Source organism: Macaca mulatta, chromosome 8, assembly GCF_049350105.2.
Source record: "Macaca mulatta isolate MMU2019108-1 chromosome 8, T2T-MMU8v2.0, whole genome shotgun sequence".
NCBI classification, from domain to species: Eukaryota; Metazoa; Chordata; class Mammalia; order Primates; family Cercopithecidae; genus Macaca; species Macaca mulatta.
In genome coordinates this window covers 63141610-63162336 of record NC_133413.1, presented here as the reverse complement: position 1 = coordinate 63162336, position 20727 = coordinate 63141610, and the positions used below count along the sequence as shown (strand labels likewise).

Sequence of the window (20727 nt, the reverse complement as noted above, 5' to 3'; positions counted from 1 at the left end):
GCAACCTCTGCCTCCCAGGTTCAAGCGATTCCCCTGCCTCAGCCTCCTGAGTAGCTGGGATTACAGGCGTGTGCCACTGTGCCTGGCTAATTTTTTGTATTTTTAGTGGAGACGGGGTTTCACCATGTTGACCAGGCTGGTCTTGAACTCCTGACTTCGGGCGATCTGTCCACCTCGGTTTCCCAAAGTGCCGAGATTATAGGCATAAGCCACCACATCCAGCCTGAAGTTACATTTCAGACTTGTGCTGTCCAACACCACATCCAGGAGCTATGAGGCTACTGAGCACTTGTCATGTGGCTGGTCCAAACTGAGATGTGCTGAATGTGCAAAATCCACCCTGGATTTTGAAAACTTAGTGCAAAAAAAGTAAAATATCTCATTAGTAATTAATATTGTTGATAACAAGTTGAAATGGTAACACTTTGGCTATACTCGGTTAAAATAAATTATTATTTTTAAAATTTTAATTCTAATTTTAACTTTAGAAAGGAGGTCTCACTATGTTGCCCGGGCTGGTCTCAAACTCCTGGGCCCAAGCAACCCTCCAGCTTCATCCTCGCAAAGTCCTGGGATGACAGGTGTGAGTTGCTGTGACTGGCCAAATGATTAAATTAATTCACACATTTCTTTTTACTTTTTAAATGTGGCTACTAAACATTTAGAATTACATGTGTGGCTCCCATTTATCTCATCATAGATGCTGCTCTCAGAACATTTTCCATCTGAGAGAAATCAACTAGTTTCGTTGTTTAGGGGGAGTTTTCTTTTTATTTAGTTTTTAAAATTTATTTATCTATCTATTTATTTATTTATTTATTTTGAGATGGAGTCTTGCTCTGTCACCCAGGCTGGAGTGCAATGGTGTGATCTTGGCTCACTGCAACCTCCATCTCCCAGGTTCAAGTGATTTTCCTGCTTCAGCCTGCTGAGTAGCTGGGATTACTGGCACACGCTACCATGCCTGGCTAATTTTTTTGTATTTTTAATGGAGATGGGGTTTCACTGTGTTGGTCAGGCTGGTCTCGAACTCCTGACCTCAGGTGATCCACCTGCCTCAACCTCCCAAAGTGTTGGAATTGTGGGCATGAACCACTATGCTTGGCCTAGGGTAATTTTCTTATATTCAGTTGTTTATTTAATATTTTGTAGATCAAAACTATTAGGTGCATCTAGTCACTAAATGCAAATTCATTTTCAATTAGTTTTTATTGAAGAATTAATACAGATTTATATTCAAAAAAGTTAAAAGTAATAAAAAGGGTGTGCATGGAAAAGTATCTCTTCTCTCCACCCCCAGAATTCTGCTCCCCGGCACCTCCCACCATTTTAGTTTGTTTTTATACAAATAGGAGTGTGCTGCAGAGCAGGGATTGGCAAACTTTCTTTAGAAAGGGCCACACAGTCAATATTTTGGGCTTTGTGAGTGTTAGAAACAGATAATTGGTGCTGCAAAGAAAAGCGTGGAGACAAAGGATCTCTCAGCAAGGCAATCTTTACTATCTACAGAAAGGGTGCCCCTCGCAGATGGAACAATGGTGAGAGCACACCTGAAAAAAGGAAAAGCAGATATATTTATCCCTTACGCATTTGGGTTATCCTTACTGCTGTGTCCTGCATCCATTGGCTGGAGCTGGACCTCACAGTCTTAAACTGATACCCGATGTGCTAATAACCTAAAAACTTCCCTAAATAGGTAAGTTCAAGGGAGAATAAAGAAGAAAAGGAAGTTGCTTACAAAAGGTTTAAGGAAGCAATAACATTTCCAAACAAGGAAGGGGCATAAGCTATGAGCTAAGACTTGCCTGGGCCTGTCCAGACATGCAAGCCAAAGCAACTAACTGGGCTAAAGTATAAGAACTAGTAGGTGATAAGACGCTTTGGAGTAAGAAGATATTATTCCTAGTGTCTATTATTTTATTTTTAAACCAAGAGGAGCTTTGAAGAGGAACTTTTCTGCTCTGTACAGTGAGCCATACTATCTCTGCAACAACTACTCAGTTCTGCCCTTGTAGTGAAAAAGCAGCCACTGACGACCCCTAAACAAATGGATGTGGGCATGTTGCAGCAGAGTTTTATTCACAAACACAGGTGCAGGCTGGATCTGCCTCAGGAGCTGTTGTTTGCTAGCCCCTGCATAGGCCAGTGCTAGTCAATACAGTTATAGTTGGCCGGGCGCGGTGGCTCAAGCCTATAATCCCAGCACTTTGGGAGGCCGAGACGGGCGGATCACGAGGTCAGGAGATCGAGACCATCCTGGCTAACACAATGAAACCCCGTCTCTACTAAAAATACAAAAAAAATTTAGCCGGGCGAGGTGGCGGGCGCCTGTAGTCCCAGCTACTCGGGAGGCTGAGGCAGGAGAATGGCGTGAACCCGGGAGGCGGAGCTTGCAGTGAGCTGAGATCCGGCCACTGCACTCCAGCCTGGGTGAGAGAGCAAGACTCCATCTCAAAAAAAAAAAACAAAAAACACACAGTTATAGTCACGTGCCACAAAAGGACGTTTCTGTCACCTACAGACTGCATATACCATGGTGGTCCTTAGATTATAATACTGTATTTTTTACTGTTCCTTTTCTATGTGTAGATAAGTTTAGATTCACAGATACTCACTATGGTGTTACAGCTGCCTACAGTATTCAGCACAACAGGTTTTGTAGCCTAGGAGCAATAGCCTGAGTGTGCAGGAGGCTCTCCCCCCAAGGTTTATGTAAGTGCACTCTATGATGCTCCCACAATGAAGGAATCACCTAATGATGCATTTCTCCAAACGTATTCCCATCATTAAACAGCACATGACTGTAAACCTTTTAACTTGTCTCTCTGCATCTATTCTTTGCCCTCTGTACTGTAAGCCAAAAAGTATCTGAGACTTGCAGTGAGCTGAGATCGCGCCACTGCACTCCAGCCTGGGCAACAGAGCGAGACTCTGTCTCAAAAAAAAAAAAAAAAAGTATCTGAGAGAGGTCTCAATCAATTTAGAAAGTTTATTTTGTCAAGGTTAAGGATGCACCCATGATACAACCTCAGGAGGTCCTGCTGACATGTGCTCAAGGTGATTAGGGTACAGCTTGCTTTTATACATTTTAGGGAGACATGAGACATCAGTCAGTATGTATAAGATGTACATTGGTTGGGTTCAGAAAGGCAAGACAAGTTTAAGGGGGATGGGGGAGGTGAAACGGGTTTGAGGGGAAAGGGGTATGTGCAGGGAGGGAGGTGGGTGGGGGGGTTCCAGGTCAGAAGTAGATAAGGGACAAAAGTTTGCATTCTTTTGAGTCCTTGATCAGCCTTCCACTGAATACACAATTTAGTGTGGCTCGGTGAATCTGCAGTTTTACATAAACAATAGGGCACAGGAAGCAATCATATGTGTTTGTCTCAGGTGAGCCTCAGAGGGATGACTTCAAGTTCTCTCTATCCTCCATCCACAAAGAATTTTTTTGTGGACAGATCATGAGGGAGGTATGTGGCTTTTTATCTTTGTAGCTATCTTATTTAGGAATTAATGGGAGGCAGGTTTGCCTGACATAGTTCCCAGCTTGACTTTTCCCTTGGCTTAGTGATTTTGGGGTCCTGAGATTTATTTTCCTTTCACAATACTTAGGCATCATTGTTTTTTATTATTAAAAATAGTTGATGCTGGGCTCAGTGGCTCATGTCTCTAATTCCAACACTTTGGGAGGCTGAGGTGGGAGGACTGCTTGAGCCCAGGTGTTGGAGGCTGCAGTGAGTCATGATTGCACCATTGCACTCCAGCCTGGGCAACAGAGCAAGACTCTGTCTCAAAAAAACAAAGTTTGCTTATTAAAAAATGTTTAAATGGTGTATATAATTTTATTTATTTTTATTGTATGTCTTTAAAGTGCACAGCATAATGTATTGATATATGTATACAGAGTGCAGTGGTTACTGTGGTCAAGCAAATCACATCCATCATCTCACAGTTACCCTTTTTTATTTATGGTGAGAACTCCTGAACTCTGCTCTCTCAACCATTGTTCCACATACAACACATCATTACTTCCTGCAGTCCTCCTCTAGACTTGCTCATCCTACCCATCTGCAGCTTTGAATCCTTTGACCAATTCTCCCCATTCCCTCCCTCCCTCAATGATCTTTTGAAAATGTAGCTTAACCTTGCCTTTCCTTTGCCTAAAGCCCTTTGACTTCTCATCACCTACAGAATTAAGCACAAAGTTTGTGTACAACTTGACTCTAAAGCCCACCTGTGCCGGCAGTCTTGTCTCACCCACCTCTTCTTCAGCAGCTCTAGACTTTTCCCCCAATACTTAAACAGGCTGCAGTCCTCCCCATTCCCATCTCTTCTTACATTCTTATCTCTGGCTTGTTACTTCAGGTATGGACTTAAACACCACTTTTCTGTTTCAGTTAAATCAATCTGTTGTACATTCTTGTATTCCTATATGATGTTTGTGCTTTGAAGTTAAAATTCAAGTGTATTGAAATTGTGGTTTTCTTGGTGGGCTGTACTGAGTGCAAGGAGGCACTGATGTTTCCATTTGAGCAGTAGCAGCCCTCTCGGCTTCCTATTCCTTGAACGTGTGCCAGGTGCCTCTGCCAGCAAAGCCGGGTTGTACAGGGGGACAAGACCGCATCCCTTTCCTCAGGAAGCCATAATTGCGGGGAAGACAGACACACACAGTGCCCTGTCATGCTAACCAGAATGTGACATCTGCTTTGATAGAAGTTATAAAATGTGTTATGGGGCGGAGATGAGGAGGGTAATTTACTTAAAATATGCAATTTTCTACACACCTGAGTGTCGTCCTTGTCACAGGGTCTAGAGATTAAAATTATACTCTAAAATGCTTTCAGAAATAGAATTATTTATGAAGTCTTTGAGCACGCCTTAGCCACAGGAGGTGCTTCTGCTGTACTCAGCTCTCATTCATTTTTCAGAATGCACCACTGTAACTACCTGGCCCAAATATTGACACCACAGAAGCCAATTTGCTATTTTTGCTTTCTGAGAAGTACGGGGGAAAAGACCTATGTTTGAGCTGGAGCATTATCGAAGAGAAGAGGAAAGGTTTATGTGATGAAGTACTTTCATTTTACTGCTGCTTTGTTTTCCTGGATTAGTTTTAATTGTTTGTAAAGTGCAGGTGTTCATTGTCAAATGGGAGGGGAGCTCCGATCTCTCTGCATTCCTGCTGCACCCACACAATCACGCCCTGAGCCAGGCCCTGAACTCGCAGAAGGCTGCCCCGAACTGGGGAGCTCCCTGCACAGGAAAGGGTTCCGAAGTCCCTCAGGAGCTCATGGCATGTAAGGAACAGTTAGAATTACTGCGTCTGCATTTTCCAAGCCTCAGTCACCACTGCCTTGTCCTGGCGAAGTCACACTCATCACCGTGGTGGCTCAGACTCTCCTAGAGGGGGATGACAAACGTTCACTTCCCTATTATATTCTTACAATGTTGTAAGTTTAAATGTATACCTACCAACAAACCATGAGGCTCCACTATTTTACTAAAGTTTAAGTTTTCTCTTCCTTTGAAAGTGTTGCACGTGCTCCCAATTGTTTGTATAAATTGCATTTTCTTGATGGTGTAGTTTTAGTGAGTACAAGGTAAAGCCTGAGATATACTTTTATTTTTAAATTTTATTATATATTAAGCACAAAGCCTTCCAAGTGGGAGAGATCATGACCTATAGTACATTTCAGTTTGTTTGTTCTGGCTACTGGGGAGAAAGATGATTATGGGCAGGAGAGGAGGGGTTAGGAGGCCACTGCCAAGGCATGGTCACAAAAGGACGATGGCTTGGGCCAGACTCATGTTGAGGGAAGGAGAAAGAAGTGAGTGGGTCTGGAATAATTTGTTGGAGGTGGAATACATAAAACTAACTCATGGGTTGGGTGTAGTGGTGAGGGAAAAAGGAAGTCAAGCATAACTTCTTGAGCTGGGGCCTGATCGAGAGTAATGCCACTTCAGTCAGTCTTCAGTGGACTGAGGAACATGGAGACAAACAGGCCTGGGCAGAGGAAAAGGAGACCTTCCATTGCGACTGTACAGTTTTGAGAGGGCTGTAAGGTACCCTTCATGCCGTAGAGCAAGCAGTGAGGTAGGTGTATTGGAGTTTTGGAGCCCAGGAAATGGTCAGGGCTGGAGATATCAGTTTGGACTCAGCTAAATAAACTGTCACGAATTCATGTGTTTAGTGCCTTATTAAGTATTTAGCATATTAAGGATTTTTTTTTTTTTTTGAGACGGAGTCTTGCTCTGTTGCCTAGGCTGGAGTGTAGTGGCCGGATCTCAGCTCACTGCAAGCTCCGCCTCCCGGGTTCACGCCATTCTCCTGGCTCAGCCTTCGGGGTAACTGGGACTGCAGGCGCCCACCACCTTGCCGGGCTAGTTTTTTGTATATTTTAGTAGAGATGGGGTTTCACCGTGTTAGCCAGGAAGGTCTTGATCTCCTGACCTCGTGATCCACCCATCTCGGCCTCCCAAAGTATTAAGGATATTTTTAAATGGGAGAAATGCATTCAAGAAATTCTGAAGGTTTTTTTTCTTTTCAGAAATATTCCCAAGAGATTCTAACTTAAAAGACAAATTCATAAAGCATTTCACAGGTAAGTACAAAATTTATCAGTGATTCCATTAACTAAATAAAAAGAATGTGTACAGGTTACTATGTCAGGCACTAGGAATATGAAAATAAATGTCTGTAAGTGACTCATGGTCCAGTTGGGGAGATGGACGGATGCTACTAACTTGTGTTAACTGTAATGTAAACCAGCCCTTAATAAGTAATAGAAGTATGAACCACTTTTTAAGGATACACAGGAAGTGAATAATGTGACCAAGAACTACCAAGAAAGGCTTGTAGTAGACACAGTATTTAAGGTGGGCTTTAAGGGATGAATAAGGCTTTCCCGTGGTGAGAGAGACCTTCTCTTCAGAAGGAGTGCATTGAGTAAGCCATGAAGGCACAGGGTGTGATTTAGGCAAGGACAGGTATGCATGGACTGTGGGTGGGCTTAGGTATGTGGGGCGTATGTGGCCCTGGTCAAGTATATGGCTGGAAAGGTAGCTTGGAGTCACGTTGTGGATAATCTTAAATGGCATGCTGGGGAATTCAGACTATGTTCCCCAGTCTGGTGAGGGGTAGGGAGAGAGGGGGCAATAGAAATGTTTTGAATAGGGAGGGACAGACTTTCATATACTACATCTTTTAAAAACATATTTGTTTATTAATTATTATTATTATTTTCTGAGACAGAGTTTCGCTCTTGTTGCCCAGGCTGGTGTGCAGTGGTGTGATCTCGGCTCACTGCAACCTCCGCCTCCCGGTTCAAGCAATTCTCCTGCCTCAGCCTCCCAAATAGCTGGGATTACAGGCATGCACCACCACGCCTGGCTACTTTTTTGTATTTTTAGTAGAGATGGGGTTTCACCATGTTGGTCAGGCTGGTGTCAAACTCCTGGCCTAAGCGATCCGCCCGCTTCGGCCTCCAAGTGTGAGCCACCGCGCCAGGTCAAAAATTTTTTATTTTTGAGACAGGGTCTGATTCCATCAAGTTCAGTGGTGAGATCATGGCTCACTGCAGCCTTGAACAAATAGGCTCAAGGGATCCTCCCACCTCAGCCTCCGAAATAGCTGAGACTACTGTGCCATCACACCCAGCTAATTTTTTATTTTCTTTAGAGATGGGGTCTCACTATGTTGCCCAGGTTGGTCTTGAACTCCTAGCTCAAGTGATCCTCCTGCCTTGGCCTCCCAAAGCATTGGGATTATAGTTGTGAGCCACTGCACCAGGCCCACCTGCCACATCGTAAGCACAGATAAATACTGTCCCATGACACTGTTTTGTTCTTCATATCAACTTTGTGAATCATTTGCACATCATCCTATGCCCCAATTTCTAGCAAATCACTGAATTATTGTGAACAGTACACCCCCATATTTACTATTGGCATTACCTCTCTGTTCCCAGTCATCCCAGCTACTTTTTTTTCTTTTACACCTCAGGCCTGTGATGTGGGAAAGATGTGGTTTGCCCACTTAGTCAAGTCCAAGGGCCCTACCTGTTTATTAACAGAAAGGATGGTCCTCAGGATCAAGTGGAGATGCACCTGCAGGGCACAGGGATGTGTGGGGATGTTGAGCCTTTTGAGGCAGCTGTTAGCGACGTGACTGTGGACCCCACGAGAAGCAGACACCAGAGGGACGGAGGGATGAACATTTTGTTGTTGTTGTTGTTCTGTGTGTATTTTTTTGTTTTTTAAGAGATAGGGTCTTACTCTGTTGCTCAGGCTGGAGTGCAGTGGTGCAGTCATAGCTCACTGTAGCCTCCAACTCCTGGGCTCAAGGATCCTTCTGCCTCAGCCTCTACAGTAACTGAACTGGGACTACAGGTGTGTGCTGCCATGCCTGGCTAATTTTTTATTTTTATTTTTTGCAGAGACAGGGTCTCACTATGGTGCTTAGGCTGTTCTTGAACTCCTGAGCTCAAGTGATCCTCCTGCCTTGGCCTCCCAAAGTGCTGGGATTGCAGACGTGAGCCACTACTCCCCATCCGGGATGAAAGTCTTGATGGGCCCTACCTTGGATTTAAAGGGAGAGACAAAGGACTTCTCAAGGCCCTGCCCATTCCATTTTACAATTATCCTAGACACTAATACGACACAAATTACTATAATTAGAAAATGGAATAAATGTCTTGGCATGTAAACATTAATTGCTTTAGATAAAAACAGAAAGTAGAAACCAAAGATACTTATTTTTTGTACTTCTCATGCACTCAATTTGCTCTCTACAGTCTTTTTATTTTCTGTCCAGAACTTTTTCCTTTTAATTTTTCTACATAGTTGTACTACATGTGAAGATTCCATTATGTGAGATGTTGAGAATGTGGAATGAATTTAGATTATTTTTCATAGACCACAACTCTACCTCCCACAGAGCCTGGGTGGGGGAAGAGCTCTCAGGCATGTTCTTTTAAGGGCATGGAAGTATGTAAAGTGCTGTTATATTATGTCCACTCAGAAAGTGCTAGGAAATTTGTTTGGAAAACATGCCTATGTTTATAATAAGCATTCTTTTCCTGTGCTCTAGGGCCAGTCACATTTTCACCAGAATGCAGCAAACATTTCCACCGACTCTATTACAATACCAGGGAGTGCTCAACACCAGCTTGTAAGTAACTTGAGTGGGTTTTTTTAAAAAAAAATTATCCAACAATAAATGTGTGTAATTTTAAACTTCAAATGTCTGTGGATGGGAAGAAGTAGACTAACCATTGACATTCTATTCATAACACTGATTTATAACACTGACAGTACCTAAGGTTTGTGTGTACTGTTGCTGTAAGGAATGAAACCATATTCTAATTGGGAATCTATTCAAATCTGATAATAGCCAGATTTCCTTAAAGATCAAAGTGTTTGTTAGGATTTAAACATTTTATCATGATTCAAAATCTTTGACATAAATAGGGTGCTGTCTCAAATAAATGAAAAAAAATGAGATGACTGCGAACTCTAAGTAAAAATTTTTTCCTAAGTTATTTTAAAGTAAATATTTTTTATATCACATCATTTATATAATGATGCTGGATTTTTCTGAGTAATGATAGCATGTAAAAGTTGCTATAATGAATTCTTTTGGATACTTAAGTTACTGAAGTTAATAATAATTCTAAACATAATATTTAAGCACTATCATTTAAAATGCCAAAATTATGACTATGTGTGGTAACTCCGTTTGCTGTTTCTAAATTCCTTTCTAAGCCTCAACTTTCCTTTTAAAGAACATGAATTCTAAGCATTTTGTTTCTTTTTAACTAGATTGCTCATCTTGAGGAGTATTGACTTTTACTCAGCATATTAAGTTGTATTTGTTATGTTTTTCAAAAACAACTTGTGTTTAGGCCGGGTGGGATGGCTCACGACTGTAATCCCAGCACTTTGGGAGGTCAAGGCAGGCAGATCGCTTAAGCTCAGGTGTTGGAGACCAGCCTTGGCAACATGGTGAAACCCTGTCTCTACCAAAAATACAAAAGTTAGCCAATCTTACAATCTGGCTTCAAAATAAAAATAAATAAATAAATAAATAAATAAGTAAAAATTCCAAAATAAAATAAAATAAAACAACTTGTGTTAAATGGCTAGAGAAAGTCAATCACATTGGATTACAGGCAGAATGACTAATGGTAGCCAAGCGTGGTGGAGAAAGCACATGGTTTGGCATAGAGCTTTTGACTAGTTATGGGGTGATTAATTAACATTCTGAGGCTCTTGTCTCACCTCTAAAGTGAATATAGGAATAGCACCTTCCAGATTGTGTTATTAAAAGAATTGATGAGAAAATCCATTTTCACCACTTGACATAGTAGGTATTTATTAAATTGTAGTTATTGTTATATGAATTAGTGACAACAATAACAGGATTTCCCCAACATTTCTAGTAACTCTATACATAATTTATCTTTAAATGTTTTTCCTAGATTACAAAAGATGTGCTAGATTGTTAACAAGATTAGCAGTGAGTCCACTGTGCTCCCAGACCTAGCAAACCTACCCTGTGAGTATATATTTATTTTTCTTATCCTGCTTAATAGTCTAACTTTATTTTTTAACATTTTTTCCTTTTCTTTTTAGTTGACACATGATTGTACGTATTTATGGGGTACAGTGTGACATTTTGATACTTAATCAAAATGTGATACTAATTTAAAATTTAATTTAAATATATAATTTAAATAATATAACAACACTTTACATACTTCCATGCCCTTAAAAGAATGTGCCTGAGAGCTCTTCCCCCCACCCAGGCTCTGTGGGAAGTAGAGTCGTGGTCTATGAAAAATAATCTAAATTAAATTTTAAATTTTAATCTAAAATTTAATACTAATAAATGTTTGATATGCCTCAAACATTTATTATTTTTTATACTGTGAGCATTCAAAACCTTCTTTTGCAGCTTTGAAAAAATATACAATAAATTACGGTTAACCAGATTCACCCTACAGTGCTGCAGAGCCCCAGAACCCTCATGTCTAGCTGTAGTTTGTATTCACTAACCAACCGCTCCCCAGCTGTGCCTCCCACTCCCCTTTAGCCTTTTTTTTTTCTTTTTTTTTTTTTTTTCTGAGACAGAGTCTTGCTCTGTCTCCAGGCTGGAGTGCAGTAGTGCAATCTCTGCAATTTCCGCCTCCCAGGTCCAAGCGATTCTCCTGCCTCAGCCTCCCAAGTAGCTGGGACTGCAAGCACATGCCACCAAGCCTGGCTACCTTTTGTATTTTTAGTGGAGACGGGGTTTTTTCATGTTGGCCAAGCTGGTCTCAAACTCCTGACCTCAAGTGATACACCGGCCTCAACCTCCCAAACTGCTGGGATTACAAGCATGAGCCACCATTCCTGGCCCTCTTTAGCTTCTAATACCCAACATTCTACTCTCTACTTCTATGTGTTTAATTTTTTTTTAGCTCCCTTATATGAGTGAGAATATTTATCTTTCTGTGGCTGACTTATTTCACTTACCATAATGTCCTCCAGCTTCATCCATATGGCCTTAAATGGTAGCATTTCATTCTTTATATAGCTGAATAGTATTCCTTTGTGTATATACACAACATTTTCTTTATCCATTCATCCATTGATGGACATTTAGATTGATTGCCTGTCTTGGCTATTGTGACTAGTACTGCAGTTAATATAGAGGTGCAGGAATTTCTTTGATATACTGATTTCTTTCCTTTGGATAAATACCCAGTAGTGGGATTTTTGGGATTATATGGTAGTTCCATTTTTAGTTTTGTTTTTGAGAAACTTCCACACCTTTGTTCATAATGGCTGTACTAATTTATATTCTCACCAACAGTGTATAAAGGTTCCTTTTTCTCTGCTCCTCACTAACATTTGTTTTTGTCTTTTTGACAATAGCCATTCTAACTGGTGTGAGATAATATCTCATCATGGTTATGATTTGCATTTCCCTGATGATTAGTGATATTTGGCATTTTTTTCATGTATTTGTTAGACTTTTGTATGTCTTCTTTTGAGAAATGTCTGTTCAGATACTTTGCCCTCTTTTAAATCAGATTATCTGGTTTTTGCTGTTTAATTGTTTGTGTATTCTGGATATTAGTCCCTTGTCAGCTGGATAGTTTGCAAATCTTTTCTCCCATTCTACGTGTTGTCTCTTCACTCTGTTAATAGCCTAATCTTCTTAAGAAAATGTTTGAATAATGTCAGAAGCCAGGAAGCCTATTTTAGCAATACCTATGAACTTAATCTATGGATTTTTCAGTAAGTGTTAAAACTTGGTCCAAATGAAAAGACCGTTTTAATGAATTAGTTTAAAATATCCTCAGCAGTGATTGAATTAAAATAGTTTTTTGACAACCTTGCCAGCCCTGAGAGATTTCCAAAAATCTTTCAGCATTTAGTGTTGTTTCATGATTGTGCAGAAGCATTACTCAGATAGACATTAGATGAACAGAAGTACTTATACAGTTCTATTTTTTAACTGTCCAAAATATATAATAAAAATGAAGCCAGGTCTTAAAATTTTGGTACAGTTTTGGTACTCTAAGTAGGAAACAGAGAGAAGATATTGTAATAATAAGAGAAAAAGCAAAGAATAAAAAAGATAACGAACATGTAATTATTTCTTGCTCTAGCCTATTACTTTACAAGAGTGAAATGGTAAACCAGAATTTTCATTCTGGCTAATTTATGCTAGGAGCCCTTGGGCAATAAAGTATTTGTACGATCCTAAATAAATTGAATGTAAATTGTAACATTTATTTTAAAAAGTAGACTCTATACAAAATACTGAAAGATACTTATTTCTTTGCAAATGTTTCTCTAATCAGTAGTTCTTTCGCAGTGTAGTACCAAGTCAACTTTTTTTGGGTCAGCATTTCAGTACCATGGACAAGTCCTTTTAAGGCAACTGGTTCCTCAGTTGTGAAGGTGGAAGTGAAAGTCATAAGAGGATGGCTGGGCACCGTCGCTCACACCTGTAATCCCAGCACTTTGGGATGCTGACGTGGGTGGATCACTTGAAATCAGGAGTTCGAGACCAGCTTGGCCAACATTGTGAAGCCCTGTCTCTACTAAAAATACAAAAATTAGCCATGTGGTGGTGCGTGCCTGTTGTCCCAGCTACTCGGGAGGCTGAGGCAGGAGAATTGCTTGAACCCAGGAGGTGGAGATTGCAGTGAGCTGAGATCATGGCACTGCATTCCAGGCTTGGCGACAGAGCAAGACTCCGTCAAAAAAAAAAAAAAAAAAGTCATAGAGGACTTGTAGTCTAAAATTAATCATGAATATCTTGAACTGGCCAGTGTAACTCAGTATCAATATCATAAATAACTGCATGGGGATTTACTTAAACTATCTCACAGTTTTGTTGTGACAATTACTGAGACAATCCTGACCTATTATTGTTGCTATACTTAGTCTTACTTTAAAATTGATTATCACACATTAATGATAATAATTAGAACTGTTAGTTCTGCATATCTACAGTTGCTAAATTGAAATTTTTTTTTTAGATTAAGAAAATAAACTAGATTATTGTAGTGGCAGGATACTTAATTCAATTACTCTCAACCTACCTGTTTCAATGTTTTTTTCTTTCTTTCTTTTCTTTCTTTTTTTTTTTTTTTTTTTTTTTTTTGTGAGACAAGGTCTTACTCTGTTGCCCAGGTTGGAGTGCAGTGGCTTGATCATAGTTCGGTGTGACCTCAACCTCTCAGGCTCCAGTGATCCTCCCACCTTAGCCTCTCAAGCAGCTGGGACTACAGGCTCATGCTACCATGCTCATCTAATTTTTTTTTTTTTTTTGGTGGCAACAGAGTCCCACTATGTTGCCTAGGCTGGTCTCGAGCTCTTGGGCTCAAGTGATCCTCCCATCTTGGCTGCCCAAAGTGTTGGAATTACAGACATGAGCCACCGTGCCTGGTTTCAACTCTTTTGAACAACACAAAACATGAATCAAGATAATTCACTTGGTTATTGAAATGACCTAAACCAAGTTATATTTATCTCTTTCTTTGTTTTTAATATATTCCATGTAAATGAGTAAATTTACCTAAAGTCCCCAAACAACACAATACTGGAAAAGTTTTCCCAAACAAGTACTGTATTATAATTTAAGATAATGTACACAAATTTACATTCTCCTGGGCTAGATCATAGAAGACAGAGCTGATAAACATGACTTTTGAAAATTATAGATTTTAGAGACTTAGTGATTTTTCTCTATGAGTTATCTGTTTCGAATTATTTATTTAATAAGGTTTGCAATCAATATTACAGATTAATAAATGTTAGGGATATTTAATGAGTTGTTCACAAGGTGTCAAATTCTTTTCTGTTTTGGTATGTCTAGATATCATAAATCTTTAAGGGAAAAGTCAATATTTAAAGTCTCTAAAAGTACTGATCAACCTTCCTGCCCCTCTGCACACAAATTAGTCTGCATTCTCAGGATTAGACTGTAAATTAGGAGTCCACAGATTCTTTAAGCAAAATAAAATAAACTGTTGAAACTGTACATGTTTATAAGTATTCTAAAAACCAGGTCATAAATGATATGGTTCTTCTTTTCCCCCCACAGGCATTTCCTAAGAATGTACATCTAATGTGAAGAAAAAGTGCCTCAGATCATGCAAAATGTAAAAAAAAGATGAAATTTATAATTTTATGGATATGAAGATGAGTAAAATAAGAGACTTCCCAGAAATAACTGGTAGCTGTGACCTGTCACAGAATGGGTCTTTCTTGCTTTATCTTTTTGTGTATACAGTAATTTATAATTTTGTAAAACAGTTTGAATCACATATTGAAAATGAGATATTAAAAATTGTGTGATTGTATTTTATTTTTACTAGATATATTATTTTCTTTACAATCTAAACATATAATTGTGTAAATTATATCTGAGAGTACCAGTGAGAAATAATGATTTTTTTGTATATGACTGTTAGTAATATATTTGTCAAATCATCATGTACCAAGTTAAATTTTATAATTCTTATTTAATATTTAAATACATTTATTTAGAACTTGTCTTCACTTGCATTAATTTGAAATGTGAATTTTATTAAAGCTGAAATATGAAAAAATGTGTTGTTTCCTTTGAATTAAAGATGTTTGTAATAGAGGTTATGCTTTTGAAGTGTGATTACCATATATGTATATGTGTATAAATATGTATTGTTTGAATTGATAATTAGAATCCTGAGACAATTTCTGCCTTTTAAAGTTAGAACATCTGGTATTGCTCTCTTAAATACAAAGAAGTCCAGTTGTTCTTGGACTGGCGAGCTGTATATCAAGGAGTGAGAGGAATGTATGGGTGACCTGGATGCTCTGTTTAGAATGTAGCAGAATACTCTGATGCATCCAAGAAGTTCTATTTAAAAACAACAATGAAAAAAAAATCGTGAACCTACAACAAAACAATGGAGAACCTCCATCCCTTTAATGAGTAGACAAATCATGAGTTGCTTCACAATACCTCAACAGTGCAGTCATTGACTTTGTATCACTTGCCAACTGCTTGTGTTGGTGTCATGAAGACATATGTATCTCTGTGCCTCATGGAAGCCATCATTTCAATTATGCAGTGCCTTTTGTCTCTTGCATAACTTCCAGACACTGTATCATGTCTTATTTGTGTATGTATACATACATTGTCCTTTGTTCCTCAGAAAACCAAGCTTAAAAAATGCCCCTTGGCTTCAGGAATATTATGAAGCTCCATTCTCAATTTTTGGTTTTACTTATTTTGGTCTATGAGCAAAGATTTACAAATAATTATGTTTAAAAAATCTGAGGTGGGGGAGAAAATTCTGCAGTAATGCTATATAATAATGGAAAAAGACTACTTTTTAGTTAATTTTACTTATAATAATTATAATACTATATCTGGGAAAATGAAGTAGGTTTTGATTATAAGTATCTGGGGAGCTGAGGACTGTTTTTATAAAATGAAGAAGCTGTTGAATGATGATATAAAAGAACTTACTGGTGAGACATATTTGGCTGAAATACAGAAAATAGCCTAAAGGGGCTTCGTGATTAGTGTGGTTTTAATAAGATAAATGATTTCAGATGCAATTCTGTGAAATTAGATTTTAAACATTCTCATAGATGAGTAGTATACCTCAGAAATGTGTTGCATGCTATATATTTCTCAAAAACACACAAAGATATATTAAATATTACTCCAGTTAAAATCATGTTTATTTTACTACATGATCCTCATTTTCTCATTGTATTAATACATTAATTCTCATTAATACAATGAGAAAATTTTCTCACATGGACAAATGAGTGATTGAAACGTGAGTAGGGTAAAATATTCATGGTTACTTGGTAAAGTAATATCCACACATCAAATAAATGATCTCATTGTCTAAGCAGCAAACCAGGAGGTTAACAATGTTTTCAGAATATTTAGAGCTACATCAACTAAGTGGGCTGTTCTCAATTAGGCACTTAAAAGATTTAGGCAAACCACCCTGTTAAGCTTAGAGCTGTCTGTATAATTACCTAACTTTCTACTTCGTGTAGATCTTTTGGTTTGAAAGGCAGAACGTAGTTAGTAAAGCTACCCCTTGAGACTTTCTAGAAGAGAGGAAGTGGGCTTTAACCTTGGGCTGGGGGAGAGGAGGTATATATGTCCTATCATTTTCCACATGGTAAAAAATGGTTGACTGGAAAATCTAACCCTATCTAAATTAGCCTTTCCCCACATTTTCTGGCTTAATTTGCTTCAAATCATTATCAGTCTACGCAATCACACTTGATGGTTTCTTATCTACCTCGTCACAATAAATGACGATGAATTCTGTCTACAAGAGAAGAGACTGTCTTCTGAAGTATTTCTAGAACCTACAACAATGCCTGGTTCATAGTAGGTACTTTGTGTAGTGAAGGAATAAACAATCATCTCATACTCCAATGAATGAGATTAACAAACACACTGTAACCGGTAATAAAAAGCAGACAATGACTTATGAAAACACTATTGAGCAGTTTTCTAGTGACTCATCAAAACTTATGTTTTCTATGAAAACGTTGTGTTTACCCACTTCATTTCTAGTCCTGTAACTGCTTCAATTTATCTAACTCATGAATTCAAAGAACTTTACACTGGCATTGAAACTCAATGCCTGTGGGCCAGGTGATTAACACAAGTGATTTGATTGTACCACAGAGACCCGATGCAGTCTGGGGTAGGGCAGGTTTGTAGCCCCACTGCATCTCACTGGCCATGCTGCTAAGTGAGAAAGCAGGCTTCCTTTTGATTTCTCTAGGAAGACTGCAATCTGGATTTTTATGTGAAACATCTCAGTTTCTAAATGTTGGCATTTACTAGAAAAATTCCAATGTATATGCCAGCAAAAAAAAAAAAAAAAAAAAAATTTGGAGCCTTATTTGAGACTATTTGGCTCAGAAGCTGCTATTATTTGACATCTGATGGACATTTTTAACTTGGGATTTTTTCAGTTTGACTTCCTTTCATCCTCTTTGAAGAACTGTGATCCCTCTTCTATCTGGTCCCTATGGAGATTTAGTGGTGAGTTTTATATTTGGGCCTTGGCTTTGGCCTGGCAGCTCCCTAACACCTTGCTCCTGGGGAACTTTCTCCCGAGCTCCTGCTGTGTAGCCCCCAGCAAGGTGAACGACATCTCCTTGTGTTTCACAGAACCCTGAGCTACCTCTTGATCCTTGACAAAGGTGAATCTTTGCCTCTTCAGTGTGTGCCAATCCTAGGTGGGGAGGTTGATGAAGGGGAAGAAGTGTAGAAAGGGAGTGCGGGAGAGAGAGAGAGGGGAGAGAGAGAGAGAGAGAGACAGAGAAGAGATGGTTTGAGATACATATACTGCTCTTTTTACCTATCTCCATCAAGTCAGATGTAGTAGTGTTCTCTTAGAGGGACAGAACTAATAGGATGTGTGTGTGTGTATATATGTGTGTGTGTGTATATATATATGAATTGTATATATGTATACACATATATGTGTGTGTGTGTGTATATATATATATATGAGTTTATTAAGTATTAACTTACGTGATCACAAGGTCTCACAGTATGCTGTCTGTGAACTGAGGAACAAGGAAAGCCAGTCCAAGTCCCAGAACTGAAAAACTTGGAGTCTGATGTTAGAAGGCAGGAAAAATCCAGCATGGGAGAAAGATGTAGGCTGAGAGGCTAGGCCCATCTCTCTCTTTTTCACATTTTTCTGTCTGCTTTATATTTGCTGGCAGCTGATTAGATGGTGCCCACCAGATTAAAGGTGGTCTGCCTTCCCCAGCCCACTGACTCAAATGTTAATCTCTTTTGGCAACACCCACACAGACACACCCAGGATTAATACTTTGTATCCCTCAATCCAATCAAGTTGACACTCAGTATTAATCATCACAAATCCACCTCTTGTCTACTCAAACCCATACATATCTCCTGAGATCATACATAATCTTCAAATTAAGAAAATAATGAGGTCATAATTATGCCTAGCATAACACAACTATCCTTCATACAATGGGAAACTCACCAATCCCCAACCCAAATACTGTTACATAAAGTTAACAATACTTAAATGCTGATATGAAGTCAGTAAATCTTGTGTCACATGATAAAGGAAAAGGAAATAAAATGAAGATATTTTCTTAGTACAAGTATATACCTGCACAAATATGTTTTTAACAAAAGAAGGAGGAAATACTCATGACAGTTATAGTCCTCATTTCTGGAGCTGGTCACGTGGTTGTAGCTGCTATTGATGACTATCTTCTTTTACTACCCATTCTGTATTCCCTTTGCCTTTAGCAAGCACCTCAGCAGGTTGTGGTTTTTTTTCCTGGGGGAGTGACCCAAACTTTCATTCCTGAAGTGTCTGGACCATTTGTACTCCTGCCTGGGCTGAGCTGTTGCAGTTTCCCATTGACCTTAATCACAGGGCATGGTAATACTGAGAGATGCTCTGGTGAATCTCCTGTATTCTATGCATACTCTTCCTTACTTCCATTACAGAGTAGTAGACATATTTCATCTCGATGGTCCGGGTCAATCACCTCAACCAACACTGTAACTCCCTTCTTAGCCTGTTGACTTAAAGGTAGGAGGAGACAAAGTGTGCAGGTGGCAATCTTAACTTCCAGTTTAATGGAATAGTTGTTGTGTCGCCTGGTGGCAGCATTCCTCCCTCAGGAACTAAGACCTCTAGGCCAGCAGAACGTAATGTTGTGGTAACAGGAAGCAAATTTTTGCTAGTGGATCGCTAGGGGTGATGGCAAATGGTGCCACTTCCACTTCTACCCCTTGATTCCTGGACCTGTGAATCTTGGCTATGGGAGAAACAGTACCATATATTGGACATTGATTTAGAGCATACACAGCTTTCTGAAGAACTATGCCCCAGCCCTGCAAAGTATCGTTGCTTAGTTGGCATTGTAATTGTGACTTCAAAAGGCCATTCCACCGTTCTATCAATCCAGCTGCATTAGGGTGATTGGGAACATGGTAAGACCAGTGAATTCCATGAGCATGAGCCCACTGCCACACTTCTTTAGCAGTAAAGTGAGTGCCTTGGTCAGAAGCAATGCTGTGTGGAATACCATGATGGTGGATAAGGCATGCTGTGAGTCCATGGATGGTAGTCTTGGCAGAAGCATTGCTTGCAGGATAGGCAAACCTATATCTAGAGTAAGTGTCTGTTACAGTGAGGACAAACCTCTGCCCTTTCCAAGATGGAAGAGGTCCAGTATAATCAACCTGTCACCAGGTAGCTGGCTGATCACCCCAAGAAATGGTGCCATATCAAGGGCTCAGTGTTGGTCTCTGCTGCTGGCAAATTGGGTAGTCAGCAGTGTTGGTCTCTGCTGCTGGCAAATTGGGCAGTCAGCAGTGACCGAAGCCAGGTCAGCCTTAGTGAGTGGAAGTCCATGTTGCTGAGCCCATGTGTAACCTCCATCCCTGCCACCATGGCCACTTTGTTCATGGGCCCATTGGGCAATGATGGAGTGGCTAGGGAAAGAGGTTGAGTGGTGTCCGCAGAACGGGTCATCCTATCCACTTGATTATTAAACTCCTCCTCCACTAAGGTCACCTGTTGGTGAGCACTCACACGGGATACAAATATCTTCACAGTTTTGACCATTCAGAGAGGTTCATCCACACACCTCTTCTCTAAATTTGTTTGTCACCAATTTTCCAATCACGCTTCTTCCAAGTCCCTGACCATCCAGACAAACCATTGACTACAGCATATGAATCAGCATATAATCGCACATCTGGTTATTTCTTCCATGTAAAGCGCACAACCAGGTGCACTGCTGGAAGTTCTGCCCACTGGGAAGAATTGCTTTCACCACTGTCCTTCAGGATTGTCCTAGAAAACGGCTGTAGTGCTGCAGCTGTCTACTTTTGAGTGGTGCCTGCATACTGTGCAGAACCATCTGTGAATCAGGCCCCAGTCTTCTCTTCCTTTGTCAACTGATCATAGGGAACTTTCCATGAGGCCATCGGTGCAGGCTAATGGAGAGAAGGCAGGTGGCAGAAGTGGAGACCATGGGCATTTGGGCCATTTCCTCATGTAACTTACTTATACCTTCAGGACATATTTGAGCCCAATCACATATATACCACTTACATTTGGTGATGGAATGCTGCTATGCCTGAACCAGTCAGAAAGCACCCAATTCATCATAGGCAGTTCAGGTCACATGGTG

At 39.8% G+C, this 20727-nt stretch overlaps 1 protein-coding gene across 3 annotated transcripts in view; it reads left to right on the top strand.

Annotated features, from left to right (window-relative positions):
• Positions 1-15146, top strand: part of ALKAL1 (ALK and LTK ligand 1) — a 29683-nt gene extending 14537 nt beyond the window's left edge. The window contains exons 2-5 of one of the 3 annotated variants that reach the window (XM_015145342.3): positions 6546-6599; positions 9086-9166; positions 10476-10552; positions 14600-15146. In XM_015145342.3, the coding sequence (XP_015000828.1) occupies positions 6546-6599; positions 9086-9166; positions 10476-10540 (200 nt within the window). In that variant the 3' untranslated portion in view covers positions 10541-10552; positions 14600-15146. Of the gene's footprint in view, positions 1-6545; positions 6600-9085; positions 9167-10475; positions 10553-14599 lie in introns of those variants that run through there. The other 2 variants (XM_077942732.1, NM_001194437.2) reach the window with 2 other exon arrangements.
• Positions 15147-20727: the final 5581 nt, after the last annotated feature.